Source organism: Perissodus microlepis, chromosome 20 (assembly GCF_051167445.1).
Source record: "Perissodus microlepis isolate ML-2025 ecotype Zambia chromosome 20, ASM5116744v1, whole genome shotgun sequence".
Classification (NCBI taxonomy): domain Eukaryota; kingdom Metazoa; phylum Chordata; class Actinopteri; order Cichliformes; family Cichlidae; genus Perissodus; species Perissodus microlepis.
Window position 1 is genome coordinate 21,529,972 of NC_140480.1, and position 18,220 is coordinate 21,548,191.

The 18,220-nt window shown below is 39.4% G+C and overlaps 1 protein-coding gene across 1 annotated transcript; it reads right to left on the minus strand.

The window, feature by feature from the left end:
* Window positions 1-299: 299 nt before the first annotated feature.
* prpf6 (PRP6 pre-mRNA processing factor 6 homolog (S. cerevisiae)) lies at window positions 300-16,249 on the minus strand. Its single transcript, XM_084917464.1, has 21 exons — window positions 16,015-16,249; window positions 15,384-15,546; window positions 15,121-15,239; window positions 14,922-15,000; window positions 12,946-13,122; window positions 12,280-12,408; window positions 12,057-12,151; window positions 11,801-11,957; window positions 11,379-11,541; window positions 10,525-10,643; window positions 10,198-10,416; window positions 8,709-8,831; window positions 8,484-8,605; window positions 8,178-8,316; window positions 7,924-8,043; window positions 6,923-7,099; window positions 6,638-6,771; window positions 6,235-6,326; window positions 5,028-5,142; window positions 4,750-4,876; window positions 300-4,297 (listed from the first exon to the last, which is right to left on the minus strand). The coding sequence occupies exons 1-21, from the start codon at window positions 16,200-16,202 to the stop codon at window positions 4,145-4,147; spliced, it is 2,910 nt and encodes a 969-aa protein (XP_084773590.1). The 5' UTR covers window positions 16,203-16,249; the 3' UTR covers window positions 300-4,144.
* Window positions 16,250-18,220: the final 1,971 nt, after the last annotated feature.

Genomic DNA, 18,220 nt, shown 5'->3' on the forward strand with positions numbered 1-18,220 from the left:
AAATCATGGCTACATGATATAATCCTTGAGAAAGAGTTTATATACACTGTCATGTGTTTCTAAACAGATATAGCCAAATCTGGAGAAGACACAAAACATATAATTCCACAAAAATGTAAAGTGTTTAACAAACACAGCTACAGATAAAAACACCTTAATGTGTTCAGTTCAAACATTCTGTAAATGTGAAACTGCCCTTTTTAGATAGTTCTTGTATAAAATGCCTGAAATATGCATTTATTTCACAATTGTAACAACCACATAGACTGAACTCAGATTCTAGACACAAATCAAAACAATAAAGCATAATTTTTGATTTAATAGTACATTTTTACCACCTTCAATGTGAGCTATAAATATAATTCCTTAACAGAATTCTCATGTGTGCCAAATCCAGCTGACAGTGTGCTGGTTAATGGCTGGTCACAGGCAGCTAAAGAAAGATGAACAGATCAAGCAGCATGAAAGCAAAATAAGTGCTTGTCAACACACCAGAGAACACATTTTCTCATTTAAAGATTTCACAAAAACAAATTCAAGTGTTACAGAGTAGGGCTGGGTATCGTCACTGATTTCTAGAATAGATTCGATTCGATTCCGATTCACAGGGTCCCGAATCGATTCGATCCACGATTCGATTCAATTCAATTCGATTCGATTCGAATCTGGGAAATTTTGCCTCAGACAGTCAGAAATGTTATAATTCAGATCAGTACATTTACATATTTTTGTATCTATAAAAAGGAAGCTGACACTTTCCAGACTTTATCAAAGGTGTGAGCATCACAGCAGATACCTTTGTGTCAAAGTAGCTGAAGATAAAACACAGAAAAACATGAAGGTGATTTTCCTGGCCTGGGATTTTATAAAAATATTCTGCAGTACATCAAAAACAAAAGAAAACCATTAATCAACATATGAACATTATCTCTGAAGTTACAGCGGTTTTATTAGAGACACAGCGTTTTGCATTTTGTATAATTTTAAAAAGTTTAAATTTGTTCAGAAGCCTATTGAACGGCAGAAATTAGGTTTTCTTTTCGGAAGTAAGTAAAAGGAAAAAAAAACAGTGGCCGACAGCGCTGTAAATAACGGTAGACTTGTGCGTAACAAGCAAGCGAATAATGCAGAAAACAGATTTCGTGGATAGACGGGAAACTGTTCTTGAAGTACACTGAGAAAGAGAGAGAGAGAGAGAGCTGTGCATGAAGTGTGATTTTATTGTGGTGGAAGCAAAACAGCAAAAGTCAGAGGGAGTCCATGACGATGTTTTTGTGAAGCGTAGTTTGGATCTTCTTTTGCTGCTGGTTTGGTCAATATTGTTTGGAGAGAGATAAAACTAACAGCTTTAGAATCAGCGCAAAAAGGGCGTAAACACAAAGCGTGGACCCGCCGAAACATCAGAATCAGCGAGCTGTCGGCTTTCAGCCCCGACCGTGTCCGTGCCGTCCGGTGAGAAAGGCGACATCTCACTGATTCTGATCCGCGGGTCCGCGCTTTGAGTTTACGTCTTTGTGCAGAAGCCGTGTACCTGCTCTCATTTACTGTTTTAAATGTTTGGTGGTTGTCAAAATTTTGTGACGTTTCACCTGAGATTCTTGAATTTTGGGCAAAATACATTTATATAAAAAAATCGATTCAGGATTTTAATGAATCGATATCACGTTATCCAAGCCAGAATCGATTTTAATCGATAAATCGATTATTAAAACCCACCCCTATTACAGAGTGAATATGGACGTTAAGTACAGACTCTCAGCTTTGAGTTAAACAAAAATATTGCATGAACTGTTGAAAAATCACAACCATCTTTCACAGTCACTTATTTTCAGCAGCTAGAATGTAATTTAATAAATTAACGTGGAATGAGTTTCCTACTTTGTGGTGTTTAGCCCAACATTTAAGTTTTTCATGATTCTTTCTGCCTTGTGTCATCACAACACTAGTGACTAGTGAAACTGGAAAGCATGCGTGTCTGTGCATCATACTGTCTCCAGTCCATTTTTTTATTAGATGCTGTATGCTTGAGTTATGAGCCAATGGATGGCTGTGCCAATCTTTTTTTGTCCCATCATTCCGGTAAAGGTTGATGTCAGTTTTATTTGTTTAAAGAATGGTGTTTCCAAACTGCTCTGGCAAAGTCTAATCTTTCCTTTTACTTTCAGGTATGGTTTGTACCTTGTCGTTAACCCTCTGTATCCTTATAATTAGAGCCCGACTGACTTAGTTGTATGCCAGTCTATTGGTATCTGCATTTGTAACAGCTCATAAATGACATAGAAGAGAGAAACGTCCTTCAACCACGTTGTGGGTGTTGATATTGCATAAGTTGTCCACCAGAGGGCACTCTGCAACTTCCCTATTCGCAACCCACCAAACGCAACAAGCAGCTGATCCGTGCAGCTTCAGGCAGGGGATAAAAAAAAGTACACGTAACAAATGTTTATGTTTATTTTATGTCTTCTTAAAAAAAAAAAAAAGATATCGACAAATATATCGCAATATCATATTTTTAAAATAACCAAATATCAGTATCGTCCTAAATATCAGTCAGGCTCCATTTACAATGGAAAGGATCCCAGGATCATCCACCGGTGTTGTCATCCATGGAAATGTGGACTTTGTTATGTTGCAAAGTGCCTTGGTTTGGTTTTTTTCCTGTCTAAATGATTTGGCCTCTCTAATGCACTCGCTATCACGCTGAAGGAGCTGTTTTTTCTTGTTTTGCAGCTGATATTTGGTCTGTTACACTTGTACTTAAGAGCTCTTTTGATGGCACGTTGTGATGACAGCTGCTTTCCAAACACGTCACTTGGAAACATCTCACGACCTTTTACCGCATTAACTTGTGAAGAAAAAAAAAATAGAAGCAGCTCACAAAACAAAATAATAAATAAAAACGGAACACTGTAAAAACACTGGACCAGCTCTAACTCATCAGTGGTATTGGACACCCCTTGAATTAAAGCTTATAAGTCTGTCCTTTAAGTCCATATTGATTATATAACTGTAGCTTTTGTTACATTTTCAGTAACAAAAAACTGCCATCTTCCTACTTGTACACAGAGCTGAATGTTACCCAACTCCAACTCCACAAAGCTATTATAGCCTGCCCTGTTTATCTTTTGTTGCCCTTCTTCTGCCTAACAAGCAGAATACCAACACTGACCAATGGGAGTGCAGACTGTGATATTTGATCGATATCGGTAAAGTTAGTCAGGTTGTTAGCTGAACTAGGCAGACCTTTGGAAGAATTCTGTGGTAATGCAGCAGGGATTAATAGTAAAGAAGATGGGAGACACTCTGCATGACTCTAAACCAAAGAGAAGAGAACGGCAGATTTACTATGACATAATCATTTATTTAATAAACCTGAAAGTAACCTTTTATACTCAGTAATATGCTAAAAAGGTGGATTTAGGAATGAATGAATGAATCACTAGAATGGGTGTTTTTCTCTTTAATTATTCAATGCACATGCGACAGCTGCTTACTAGATGATTCATCGGTTGCATCTTCACAGCAGAGTTGCAAAGGGAAAACAATGTATTATTTGCCAGAAGGCGTGTGGGACCTGAAGCAAAACAAAATTCAATGTTTTAACAAAACAAAACAAAACACACCACCTCTGATCGTCAACATCAAGCAGAGCATGACTCAGGAGGTTTAAATAATAACAGAAAAATGCTGTGAAATCCGAGAGGACACCTAAGGGTACTCTTCTAGCACTTTTAGAAGAGTATAAGACAAGGATTTTAACAAAGAAGCCAAATCACAACAATAGCTGAGGCCACACCTTGAAACCCCATACACACAGACAGATCAAAAACGTATCCACAAAAATCTCACATCGCAGCCAAAGATCTCCTTACTGCATATCAGGATGAAGAGGGTAACCATCAGTCACTTTGATTTTTTTTAAAAAAAAATTAAAAACATCCACAGATTTTGTCACTTTGATGTCAAATCATTACTTTCTCCTGACACATACAACAACAAAAAAATGTAAGGGCGTGTGTAAATACTTGAAATCTGCCAGAGATGGGCAAGTCCTGGTACAGAATAAGCATGTCAATAGCTGCTCACTGCTATACTGGTGACTGCCAGAGTCCTCCAGGTGTTTTCAGTCCAAATTTCCCCACTCTCAGAATGTGTTCTTGATCTTGCTGGCTACCTGTGCTAAGATCTCTCCTGTCTTCTTCTGCCAGTTTAGTACATGTTTGGACTCGGCACACCACAGCTCTCCATGACGGGGCTCTGCATTCTCACAGCGTTTTCGCACCTCTTCCTGCTGCTCCTGAAGCATACAGAGCAGTAATGTTATACAATCACAGCACAACACATGGACCGGCCACACAAACAAGTAAGTGACTACCAACTTTGTGAAGAAAGAAAAAAAAAAAGCAAGAATGTATACCATAAATCATGGAGCTGGAAAAACTAATTACATGTTTATCATGTATGATTTCATGTTTTACAGCACATTTTAACGACTGAACATAAAGCTGAAAATTTTAATTTTATAGCTGCTGACATATTCACTTCATACAATAACACTAAGTAATAACAAACAATTGATTCACAACCAACGCCTGGAGTAAAACTGCACCAATGCAATCAATGAAGAACTAGAAAACTCCACACAGAAAGCCCCCAGCCAGGCAGCAGGTTTGAATCAAATTTCAAATGATTTAATCAACTTATTAATGCATGAACAAAATAGCACAAGTCTAGACACCAGATCCTTACCTCTGTGCCATGCTGCAGCTCAAACTTGTAGAAGAAAGCCCAAGCATCCCCCAGATCTGGCTCAATCTTTACGGTCCTGAGGAACCACTCTCTAGACTTGGTGATCTTGCGCTCACTCCAGAACAACCTGACATATGCAGAACATCTCAAAATGTTAAGAGTTTCATACAGAAAGGTCTGCTGAATGTAAAACACCAACAAAATACACCTTTTTATATTGTAGGTTATCACAAAAAGTAATAGCTATTACTAAAGGGAGTGAAAAGTTCAAGTCATACTTGGCTACAGCGAGCAAGACGTGTGGATCATGTTCACACTTCTTCAAAGCATCCACACTCTTTGTCTTCCTCTGGGGCCTGGCCTCCAAAAACACTGCCTCAGCCCACAGGATACCTTTGAAGGAAGAAAATAAAAGGGGATTGAAATTTGTGCATTAAAGTCCAATAGTGCCAGTGCAATGAACGAAAGTTAAGTCTGCATAAACGTGAAGGGCACAGAGGAAAACAAACCATCTAAAGCAGGGATCACAAACTAAATACCCAGGGGCCAGATTCGGCCCGCCAAAGACTCCAATCTGGCACAGCCTACTTCAAATCAAACTGGGTTGTGCGTAGGGCTGGGCCATATCATACCGTTCACGGTAATACCGGTATAATGTTGGGCAACGATAAGAAAATGAAATATTGTGATAGAATATGGGTAAAACGCACATGCGCAGTGCCTTTGTTTTCATACGCACATGGCGGAAAAAGCATGGTGGCGACGGAGAATGAGATGGGCAAAAGCGGATCGTTGAATGAAACGGATGAACCAGAATTGGTTTGTAAAAATGCTCAAACTTCAGTGGTGTTTAACTGGTTGAGCTTTCGTCCGTCAGATACATAACAAAGCACTATTTTTGGTAGCGCATGCTAGCGGGCTGTCGTTATTACCGTGTTTTTTGGAAATACGGCACACTTAAAATCAATCCTTTGATTTTTCTGAAAGTCGACAGTGCCCCTTATAATCCCGTGTGCCTTATGTATGAATTCTGGTTGTGTTTACTGACCCCGAAACGATTTTATGTACACGGTGCTCGAAAATCTGTCAAATATTTTAGTACGACTTTGCTAAGCTACGAACCCGCACCACTTGATGGATTGTCGGAGCATTACGGCTATCGTAGGCAGGAGCCTCGCGGAGTGATATGTTACTGTGCTTCAACATAATATTACCGTATTGTGTGTGTATAACCTCTTTTTAAGTTTTGTGGCTATTATACATGGTTATGCTGAGGATATGTCGGCCAATTTCCACTGGAAATGCCTTTTGGTTAAACTGTCAGCAAGGAATTTGCATTTGCACTGTTAAATTTTATATAACTTTAATGCACATAAAAAACAGCTGCTTGTTTAAGTGAAAATACATTGATGTTGGGTTTTTTTTGCACTAATACAGGTTCAGAAAAACAAAGCTTTTCCATCTATAGCAGCATTTTATACACACCTGAATTTGGGCACTCCTGCAGGGCTTTGGCCATCAGCGTGTTGGCAATGTTCTTCAGTCCAGCCCTGTACTCCAATCTGACTGACTCCAGCCTGATTAATAAGATCATATGTACTTTTAGATGCCTTTATTTCAGAATTTATGACAATAAATGGTGTTGGTGTTATATATGTTCTTGATGTGCCAGCAATGCCAGTTTCGGATGATGTGGTTTTGCAAAAGCAAATTAAGCCTGCTTCTAGTTTGGAGGCACAAATATAATGTTTTCCAGCTGTAACTTTTTACAGGTTTTCATGGATAGGAGAGAAAAAAAAACATGCATATGCTAAAATACACTGGTGCGCAGGTGACCTTTTCCAAACTAAAACTCTTCCTAGTTCCTTGTTGTCGTGTATTTTCTTACCACAGCTCAGCAGTCTGGGGATTCTTGAGCCGCGCCTTCTCGAGGATTGCTCTGGCTCTGGTCAGCTGTCCCACTCTCTCTTCCAAATGTGACAGCAACAACCACAGTGGCACAGAGTGGGGACACTTCTTTAACTGTACCAATGAAAAAAAAATCCTTAACCCATACTCTGGTTTTTAATGACACACTCATTTTCATCAAAAAATAAAACACTTCCTTCCTTTGCATTTGTGGTCAATCCAATACTAAAACAAACCCATGCCCCAAACATAACCCCATCCTCACCCCTTGGTTATAGGCCTCTCTAGCTTTATCCATATTTTCACACTGCTCCTCGATTTGGCCTCGCATCATCCAAAGCTTAGGGAAGTCCTCGTAGTGCTTCAGGGCCTCGGTGCACAACTCCTGGGCAGCTTCTATGTTTCCCAACACCCACTCCAATTTCACTGACTTCATAAACACCTGTAGAGATTACAAATACAAATGAGACCTATGAAGTTTTATATTTGCAAATGCATTGTAATACACCTGAAACAGAATAATGTAAAACAAGGAAAATGCTTATACTGAACCCCAGTACTTGCATCAGTTTTATCAAATGCCAACTTGCTAGGTTTTTGCCTAAATGCTTAAGTGGTTAACACTAAAACTTTGTGTTATCTGATAGGACAAGCAGTACAGCAAACATTAGGGCAGATTCTCTTACTCACATCTGTCAGCATACAACAAAGATAAAGGGGAGTGTTGCCAGGTCACTTGACAGACAGAGTGGTGGTTTAAAAGTTTGGCTGACAACATCTGTCAGCCTATGTGGTACTGAACGGCATAATCTGTGGAAAACCTGCAAGCCTGAACCTGACAGTGTTCCCAGAAACAACCTCAAGGAAATTGCACCATTATGTAGAGAGCAGTGGTTTCAAAACAGAAAAATAAACTAACACTTGAATCACTCATCCAAAATGTGTCAGAGTTCAAAAATTAATAACACTACATGAAAAACACAATGTAGTACAGTTCATAAAAGGCCAGTCAAAGTGAAAGGACAGGATTGATTCAATGCAAACGCAGTCATACTCAGTGCAAGTGACATGAGATAACCTGAACAACTTGATTTCATTAATCTTCTTATAAAAATATTCAGTTTCCTTTAATAGCTTTTTAGGCAATTCTATAATTCAACCAAGTATTAAAAGCTCAAACAGAAAACCAAGTATTAACTTTTATCCTTTCTACGAAGTAACCTTTACAATAGTTCCCTACTCTGAAATTCACACAGATACACTTACCCTGGCTGTTGGTGCACTGCTGCGGGCCTTGGCTAGCAGTCGACGGGCTCTTTCATACTCATTATTCTCCGACTCCAGTTTGACAGCAGCAAGCCAGATCTCTTCACTGTTTGGGTTAGCCTAGGAAAACAGACAGAGGAGAACAGAGGGTGAGGAGAAGCAGAAGACACAGGATAACAGAGTTAGACATAGGTATACATAGATTACTCTAATATTTGACATGCTGCATTGAGAAGTGAATGCTTTTTAATTACCTGGAAGGCCAGAGCAAGGATGCTTCTGGCTGCGGGCACATCCTCAGCAAGCCACTTGGACTTGGCACCCATTAGCCACAATACCTCTGCTTTGGGGCAGTGAGCCACAGCCCTCTGAAGTAAAGCCTCCAAGGACTCTCTGAGAAATTAAATGTGCCATGAAAGAATAATTGATGCGGCGGCGACGACGAAGCAGCAGGTCATAAAGCACAGGAGCAAAAAAGAATAAATAAGTATAGTGATGCAAAACAGCAACTGTCACCTTCTGACTGCTAATGTTTGCATTTGGAAATTAAAGATTGTCACCTGGTGCCATGGTTCTTCTCAAAGTAGGCAGCTCTAAGCCAGACACTTTTTTTACTTGGGAATACTTGGAGAGCATGGGCATAGATGGCTCTGGCACACTCCAGCGCCCCATGGGCCACACACTGAGGCACAAACACACAACCATCTCATTGTTAAATTTAACTACAACAGCAAGTATGTAAAAAACTTATTTTAAAAAACCCAAACTAATCTCTCTATACTTACACTCTCGGCATCTTCCATCCAGGTGTGTTTGCGGTCCTCCTCCTCAATTCCAATCCCTATGACAGCCCTTATCACGGCCTGGCAGGTAGCCACACTACCTGCCTTGTCACACTCCTCTGCGTCCTGCAGGGTATGAACAAGCATTTAGAAGGATAGACACTTTGGGAGAAGAAGAAGAAGGGTGCAAAAATTACTGGATGAACTGCTGGTATCAATTCTAGGTAAGCCATTCAAATGAAATGATAAAGTGATTAACACAAAAATAATTCTAATATTAATTAGAAAGAAATTTTAAAACTGACATCAGAACACCTGCAGATTTATAAAATAATAATAATATTAAAGCTGACAGACATTAATAAGCAAATATTTGCGGTGACAAGAAAAAAATGCCACTGGCAAAAAGAAGAAAAAACAAACAAATAAAACAACTATGCAAAAGAGGAATTTCAGTTAAAGCCAATTACTGCAAAACAGCTGTGTACTGCACTAAACAAAACATTAGACACAGTGCTGTGTTGTTTTGCATCCAGATGAAACATTACTGGCATCTCTTTGAGGATCTTGTGTGAGTTGTTTGCTGTTCTCACAAGCCAATCATTTAACATGTCCCACACTTGGCAAGTGGATTGCTGGGGAGCCAAGGAAGTGCAGGGTTGACTTCAAAGTTGTTTGGATAAGTGTTCTGCATATTCTGGCTAAAAGCCGTTTTCTCTTCACAACAGTGAGACAGGTAATGTGTAAACAGGCAATTCTCTGGAGCCTTTAGGGGACTCTAGTCATGTAAATGTAAAATAAATCAGTAGTTTGTCTTTGTAAGACTTGCAAACTTAACTCCACAGCAAAGTCTCTAAAAGAATAAGTCCAACAACAACCAATGAACAATTCGCAATAGCAAGTTCATATGAAATCTCCCAAAACAGATCCTCGCTTCAAGTTTAAGTGCAGCAGGCTGTTCAGCGTGAATCTTTGGGCCTTTTCAGAAACAGGATACGTCACACTGTTGGCTTCCTCACTAAGTTAAAGTGATTCCCTCATTCAGGCATGACTCACTTTTGTGCTAGTGTTTTTTGTGTGTTGTAGTGATCTTACTGTTGCCATCTTGGTTAAAAAATGGGATGTGACAAAGACGAATGAGCATGCCTGTGAAATGGCTTGTTTATTGGCTGTTGCCTGGTCAATCACAAGTTGTTAGCCAATGAGCATATCCTCTTATGTATGTCCTGTATGTCCTGAAATGAGTGACTGATCCCATTAAATCATATTGAAAATTTAAATGCTAAGAAAGCCATTTTTTCCATTTTGACTTTTTGTGACTTTTTGAGTCCTCAGCTACCACCGTCTGTTGGCCTTCAGATCGAATGCAGGTTTAAAGCACATCACAGTTCAAAGTGGGAGCCACTCATTTATGAATAAAAATAACGAGCAATTTGGTCTCCCTTTATCTTCTCAGTCATTTCAAAGAAAACAGAAAGCCCCAGAAACAAACCTGTATCCACTGTTCTCTGTTGATCTCCACACCATTGGCACGCAGAGAAGTGATGGCTCGGTCAATGATCTTTTCGACCATCTGAGTGTTCCCATTGGCCTCCTCCAGCTTCGCAGCAGTGATCCAGATGTGGCGATCAGTGGGGATATTCTCTCGAGCTTTGTTCAGGACACGACGAGCGTTCTCATACGTCTCTAACCGGGCCAGTGCCAGCCAAAGCTAGAGAGGACAGAGAGTTAGTTATAAAGTTCATTGCATATGTTCATATATTGTGCTGCACTCTGAGACATTCAGTCCAATTTCCAAATGTTCATGTTGGTGAAGTACCTCCACACTTGTAGGGCAACACTCCACAGCTCTGCTGAGCATGATCCTGGCATCCTCTGGTTCCTCCAGTTCAACAGCTGTCTTCCACAGTCGAACTGACTTGGATACATTTTCCAGCGCTATGACAGGGAACAGTTAAATAAGTACTAAGTTATTTTGCTGATGCTTCTTATTTTGAATAACTTCAATGCAAGAATTCATAAAAACAAGAACACAAAAACTATTTAACAAAGATCCTATAGAGCTCAGAGAACACACAAGCACAGACAACAAAAATAAATAACATATTTTCTGTAATAGCAACAGTGTCAGCTGGGATGGGAGTGTGCTTTGTATGTAACTGAGAAAAGTAGAGCAGAGGCAACTGAACATGTAGAGGCGGAGTAAGCTCTTCCTCAGAGGAAACGCTGATCCATCTCTGTCAGTGGGGTATGCTGCTGGGAAGTGTTAATAAGCGTTTGTGTGCGTGCGTGCATGCGTAAGTTAGAGCATTGACACCATGGTTAAATAGGGTGTCTCGCTTTGACAAGAAGCCAGAAACACAGCTGCCAAATGTAACTGTGATAAAATCTTTTGTTGCAACCTTATGAGTAAAGAAAGTGAGCAGATCTGTGCGGGTGATTTTATAAGAAGATAAACAGATTGAGACTGGTCTTGAGTTTTGGCCCTGCAGAAATTAAGTTTCTTTCTTTTGGCAGAAATGGTTCATTCTGATATGCATTGCTGGGAAGGCGCATGAACCTCGGCTCATATCATAACAGGAAGACGAATTTCTGGTAATCTGTGAATAAATAAACACAAGCACACAAAAAAGCTTTTTGTTAAATATTGGAGGGGATAAATGACAACCTTACCCTTTCTGAGGACTCGTTTCTTAGCCCTGACGTCTGTCTCCAGCTCTGCAGCTCTGATATAGATGCGCACAGACTGTGGAAGGTGACGGACAGCCTGGGCTACCACGGCTTTAGCTGTGTCACCAGGCTGGAGCCTGGCAGCCTCCAGCCACACATCCTCACTCTAATCCAAAGGGAAAATACTTATTTAAACAGGAAAGCACAAACCATTGTCCCCATTTGCAACTTATTCAAGAAGTAATGTTACGTCTTAAATTTAAGCAGCTGTTACATTATAATACTAGCGCTATACTAATACCATATTCTAAGAAATGCAATCTTAGAGATTATAGGGTTAATTTGAGCAAAATATCCAGAAAACATCAGCATCCTTGTGTTCTTTGTCATTTAATAGTTTTATTGTACTGTTTAACTTCCTTTACCTTCGGACACATCTCTGTGCCTTTCATGATCAGGTTTCTGGCCACCTGCAACTTCCCAGTCACCTCCTCCAGCCTGGCAGAAGCAATCCAGGCAGGTGGGTGATGGGGATTTGTTTCCCTCACTGATTTCAGCAGCAGACGAGCCTTCTTGATGTCACTGAACAAGCAGAGCCACAAATAAGCGATTAAACACATATACACACAGCAACTTCTTTTACACAAATATAGCAATCTGATGCTGTCAGTGTCTCTCTACCTGATGTCTCCTCCATAAGTGGGGATCATAGAGTTAAGATCTGTCAAGTAACCCTTGGGATCCACCACTGTTTGTCCACTCACTGAGTCAGACACCTGAATACAGAAAACATGTAGACAAAGGGATAGAGAATAGTTAAGTTGTTTCTATCAGTATAATGGCAGCAGCATGAATCCTAGAAGAAAGTAAAAGTGAAAGTTGCGCTAGGTGATGCATCATTTACCTGACTGAGCCTCATATCCATGAGTGTGTTTCTGGCCTGACCAATTTTCCTCATATCCAGTTCTCCGGTCCCTGGTGTCATCAGACCAGGTGTCATGCTTCCTGGATAAGGTGTGTTCAGACCTCCCAGCTAGTAGACATAGGAAACAATGTCAACAGAGAGGAGCAACACAGTCTGTGCGAAGTCTGTCATGGCACGTTTAAACAGCTCTTGAAACAAAAGCCTGAATCATGTAACACTTTTCTAACCAATGCAAGATGACACAAATTACTTCAATCTTTTAATTTAAAGTCAAGCAATGACTTTTTCTCTGTTAAGAGGCTATACCTCTTAAAAAACTCAACTTTTTAAATCAGCACGCCGTGTCTCCATTTTCAATTCATGGACGTCTACCTGCATGCACAGGTCAATGAAGTGTCCCTTTCAAATGTATTTTAAATGCCAACAAAGTTCGTGTGACCAATTACTGTAGCAACAGGTGTCCAGTCTGTTAAACAGACAAAAACTGAGCAAACTGCTGTAACTGGAGAGTAACTTTTTTTCCAAGGAGATATCCTGACTCCTGCTGGGCCATAGTGAAACTACACCCTGAAGTTTAGTGAAGTGCACTTGGAAGTAAATATGAGTTACAAAAATTATTTCTATTTGTATACACAGTATACTGACCCCTTGCAACGGGTCAACAGAGGTGTGGTTCTCTCCACTCTGCAAGTGTTTGGAGAAGAAGCTGTCGGGGACAGGGGTGAGCTTCTCATAGCGGGGATTCCTCTGGCGCTTGTTTCTGGCATCTCCCACTTCAGGAATGCTCAGCCATTCCTCCTCTGACACCTCTGCAAGCTTCCTCTGTAGAGAAATGGTAGAGAAAGATGTTGGAGAAAAGAATGGGATGTGAGCATTGCTTTCATTTACAATAGTTTGATAATAGGGCTGGGCCATATCATACCGTTCACGGTAATACCGGTATAATGTTGGGCAACAATAAGAAAGTGAAATATCGCGATAGAATATGGGTAAAACGCACATGCGCAGTGCCTTTGTTTTCATACGCACATGGCGGAAAAAGCATGGCGGCGACGGAGAATGAGAAGGGCGAAAGCGGATCGTTGAATGAAACAGATGAACCAGAATTGGTTTGTAAAAATGCTGCAACTTCAGTGGTGTGGAACTGGTTTATCTTTCGTCCGTCAGATACACAACAAAGCACTATTTTTGGTAGCGCATGCTAGCGGGCTGTCGTTATTACCGTGTTTTTTGGAAAATACGGCACACTTAAAATCAATCCTTTGATTTTTCTGAAAATCGACAGTGCCCCTTATAATCCCGTGTGCCTTATGTATGAACTCTGGTTGTGTTTACTGACCTCGAAACGATTTTATGTCGTACACGGTGCTCGAAAATCTGTCAAATGTTTTAGTACGACTTTGCTAAGCTACGAACCCGCACCACTTGATGGATTGTCGGAGCATTACGGCTATCGTAGGCAGGAGCCTCGCGGAGTGATACGTTACTGTGCTTCAACATAATATTACCGTATTGTGTGTGTATAACCTCTTTTTAAGGTTTGTGTCTATTATACATGGTTATGCTGAGGATATGTCGGCCAGTTTCCTCTGGAAATGCCTTTTGGTTAAACTGTCAGCAAGGAATTTGCATTTGCACTGTTAAATTTTATATAACTTTAATGCACATAAAAAACAGCTGCTTGTTTAAGTGAAAATACGTTGGATTTTTTTACACTAATAAAGTTGTGGAGTTGTAAAGTATTTTGTCTCACATCAATTATATCGTCAGTTATATCGTTATCGCAAATTTTCAAATGTATATCGTGATAAATATTTTTGGTCATATCGCCCTGCTCTATTTGATAATACCTGAGTACCTAAGCTAAATGTGATTTACTGCACAGAATCTGCAAATATCTGTACTGATTAAAATAGCACCTCTATTTTAATCAGTATTTTATTTCCTCAGTAAAACAAGAAGAAAAGGGAACACTGTTTCAGAGACAAACATGCAAGGCACTTTTCACTACTAGGCTACTAAGCTTATTTCACAGAAAGATCTTAGCCTGGGAATTCATTTCTTAAAAATCATGAATCTAGAGACTATAACCGATCCTGCCTGTGGCTATCTCATTGTACAAATCTTCCATTTAAAGCACAGTGTATGCTGTACTGCCTGCACACGCTTACTATTTGCACATCCTCTACAGAGAAAACAAAAAAGCACAGTATGACAAGAGGGGCACCACAATGTCAACTGTATATATTTCATTTGTGTAATATACTGGGACATTTATAATTAAAGCCATTTTTGTATATTAGAGCTATTTCATTATATTGCATAACTTTGCAATATATTGAAATATTTAATTTATTTTAGTTAGCTGCTGTTCTTACAATCTTGGAGAAACTCTGATCACATAATTTCCTCAGGGATTAAAAAAAGCCTTCTGATTCTGATTTAACCAAAGAATTGCATTGGATAATATTAATCCTTTTCTTCTGTAGATATGATAATAAAGCCAATAAAACCAAAATGCATTTAAGATGCTTTTAGTGCAAAAAGAAGACAACATTAGATTTTTTAAATCCATAAATGATGCAGAAGAGAGGTTTGGAATATTAGGGTCAATCTCTTACCTTTAAATCTGAGAACTGCTGCTGAATTTTTGGTCGCTCCATACGGTATTTCTCAATTTCCTCCTTTTCTCTCAGCTCCCTAAAATACAACGACAACCATGAACAAAAGACTCCTGCAATATAAAATCCATATTATATTTGAAAACAAATACACTGTGCATTGATAAAAATTAAACAATAGACTCTTATTTTTTGTAACCTTCTTTCTTTGCGTCTTTCATCCATCCTCTTGTCCAGCGCTGCATATATAGCATCGGCTTCCTCATCATCTTTCTCATAGGGCCCACTTGAGAACAAGCTACCTGCATAACCATTAAACTACAAGAGAAACAACAAAACAACAAAGTATGACAAGATTATCAAATTAACTGCTCATAATAAAAGAAATCGGCTTTAAAATTTTGACTTGATCATTTAAACTCTCAGAAAAAAACACCTTTATCTACAACAAATCACAGATACCTCATCATAGTTGGTGTCATTCAGATCTTCATCATCATCATCCTGGTTCTTTTTCATTTGGTCCCCGACCGTCCTCTTTCCAGGGGGTGCATGCCGGTCATCCACTGGATCATTAGCATCACGAGCAGGACCGATATCAGATCGGGTGGTGAAACCGGTGGCACTGGAGGGAAAAGCATTCATTTAAATGTGACATAAATAAACACAGCGAGATCTTTACTCTTCTCTATAACACAGTGACATATGTTTCCATGCTTATAACACTATTTTGATCACTATGACTTTTTAACTTAAATTTTGCTCGCTTGTCTAAAACAGATTACATATTAGATGACTATGGATTTAGGAAGAGCATATATTGACATTTAACTCTATTTGAATTAAATTTCAATTTAACAGTTCACGTTTAGTAAAGCAATTAAATCATAAAACCACTAAACTATTTAAAAACATGGTAAGGGAAACGATATGCACTTTATTCACGTATAAATTCTATATATAGATTAACCAATTAATTTATGTATTGTAAAACTACCTTGTACTAAAATTTTACTCATTATTAACTTGGGTTAGTACGATTGAAAAAAACGGGTCAATCTGGCTAGCAGCATGTAGCTTTAAGTTAGCTCACCCTCTGCCGAGACCGGGAACGTAACCGAGCGGAGCAGGCATCCCTAGAAACGGCTTTTTCTTTTTTCCCATGAGCGGAGAGGCGAGGGGCATTATCGGGGGCCCACCACTAGCCCCCGCCGCCCCGGTGCCTCCCGCAGAAGTTTTGGAGACAATTTTAGGCGCTTGTTTTGCACCAGTGCTAGCCATCGTTGCCCACACGACGAGACGATGCAGAGCCGGATAAACAACAGTCGAACTTCCGCTCCGAGGAAAAAGAGGCCTAAGGTCTAGAAACGCCTGGCAGCGCCCCCACAGGACTGGCGGATTATTAAATATTATTATTACTATCTTTATTTTACATTGTATTCAATACTATTTTAGTTTAGTTATAGCAAAACTGTTATACATTAACTATTCGGTTAATATTTATTGTTTTGAATGCAACTTGCTGTGAGACTATGTGGATGAATTTATTTCTTTACTTATGTTTTCAGCAGATTGAAATTTGCACAAAAGTCACAAGAGGGCACCACATCCTGAAAAATAATGCCGCTGTGGAAACTCATTGAACTCAAGGGCCCGACTGTTGCTTCACAGCAAGAAGGTCGTGGGTTCAAATTCAGTCTGGAGCTTTTCTCTGAGGAGTTTGCATGCTCTCCCTGTGTCTCCATGCCTTCCTCCAACAGTGCAAAGACAAGCCTGTTAGAATAAGTGGATGGATGGATGGTGTTGCATAAACTATCATCTGACTTTTGTGTGAAAACACCAAAAAGCTACATATTGTTTTATTCTGAGATATTTGTACTTCATTCTACTTAACCCTAATGGTACAAACATCCTGGCAGTTCCCTAATAATCAAATACCGAAATAAACTTCTCAAATTATTTCATTCATTTATTTTATGGTTTTGTTTTCCCATAACAATATGTCATAAATGGACCACCTGAACCTGACCACCTGATGGGACACATGGCACAGAAACACCCTAACTGAAACACACAGTGGCAAAATAGCAGTAATGGCATTTTCAAAATGGAATACTTACATGCATACACTAACTTAGACATGTGTTAGCATATTAAAGTCCCAACCTATTTAACATTATGAGGGAAAAAATATCCATTATCCTCTATATAATGTGGATATTCAAACTTGAGACAGGAAACTGTAATAGTGGTAATTACATATTAATATGGCATTTCTGGGTTTCCTCCCATAAGATGAAATTAGTCTATAGGCTACAACACTGCGCTTCAATCACATTTAACTTCACTGATGCACAGTCTGAGCCTCGGCTCAGGCTTTTACATTTTTCTTCATTTACATCGCCTGAAGGGCAGACATTATATTACTCCCGGGAGAAGATGCTATGATGAAAATGGACTGTCAGGCACATTAGCCGATATATAGCTCATGCAGGACTAATTTAAACACGGAGCGTAACGCAAGCCTTTATTTCATCCAGCTATTGTATGGCCTATTTTATTTTTCCCTGATTATTTCAATGATTGTTTGATTTCAACCGGAGGATTTTTATAGTCACACATAGAAATCAGAATTATGTCAAGCCTGAATTGACAGGGAAAGGTGGTAGAGAAAACCTCACATCATATATCTGCAGTCTCTCATAGTCCTGAGCCATAATCCACTTCAGTCTCATTAATGATAAATTGTCTTTAAAGTATTGGCCTATATTAAGAGTGAGAATTTCTCAGAGCCTGATCCAAGCACACGTGTAGTACCAAGATTAATTTGCACAATAATTGATTCATTATTCTCTGCTACATGAGTAATGGTTACTATACCTAAATGAATAGAAAAGGTGTCTCCAATAATTTGATTTATATATTGGTAACAAAAGTGTGTTTCCATAAGCATAAAGCACCTAGCAGGAATCCACAAACCACCTCACATGCAGACACGAACACATTCAAATCTGCAATTGTGATGGCAGTGGAAGCAGAAGATAGCGGATATCTGCTCCGGGGCTGGGAAGACTGACTGAGTAACGGCGGTCTCGCCAGAGATCATGCTATCATCATTTCCTTTGATGTGCAGCCATAAAACATTTGGCAATGCTTCCTGTAAATGCAACTGTGAGTTGGAAGCTGTGTCTCGCATTAATAAAGTTTAAAAAAATGACAAAAAAACTATTTTTTTTCTACTTTACCTGCATCATAGACAACTTGGCATCATGACACAGAAGTCTAAAAGGGACTCATTT

Excerpts from the sequence above, each read along its gene's own strand:
- prpf6 (XM_084917464.1), bottom strand. The coding sequence starts at position 16,202 with ATGGCTAGCACTGGTGCAAAACAAGCGCCTAAAATTGTCTCCAAAACT. Across the intron at positions 8,044-8,177 it reads TCCTTGCTCTGGCCTTCCAG|GCTAACCCAAACAGTGAAGA; the intron begins GTAATTAAAAAG and ends CTGTTTTCCTAG. Across the intron at positions 6,327-6,637 it reads CCCCAGACTGCTGAGCTGTG|GCTGGAGTCAGTCAGATTGG; the intron begins GTAAGAAAATAC and ends CTTATTAATCAG.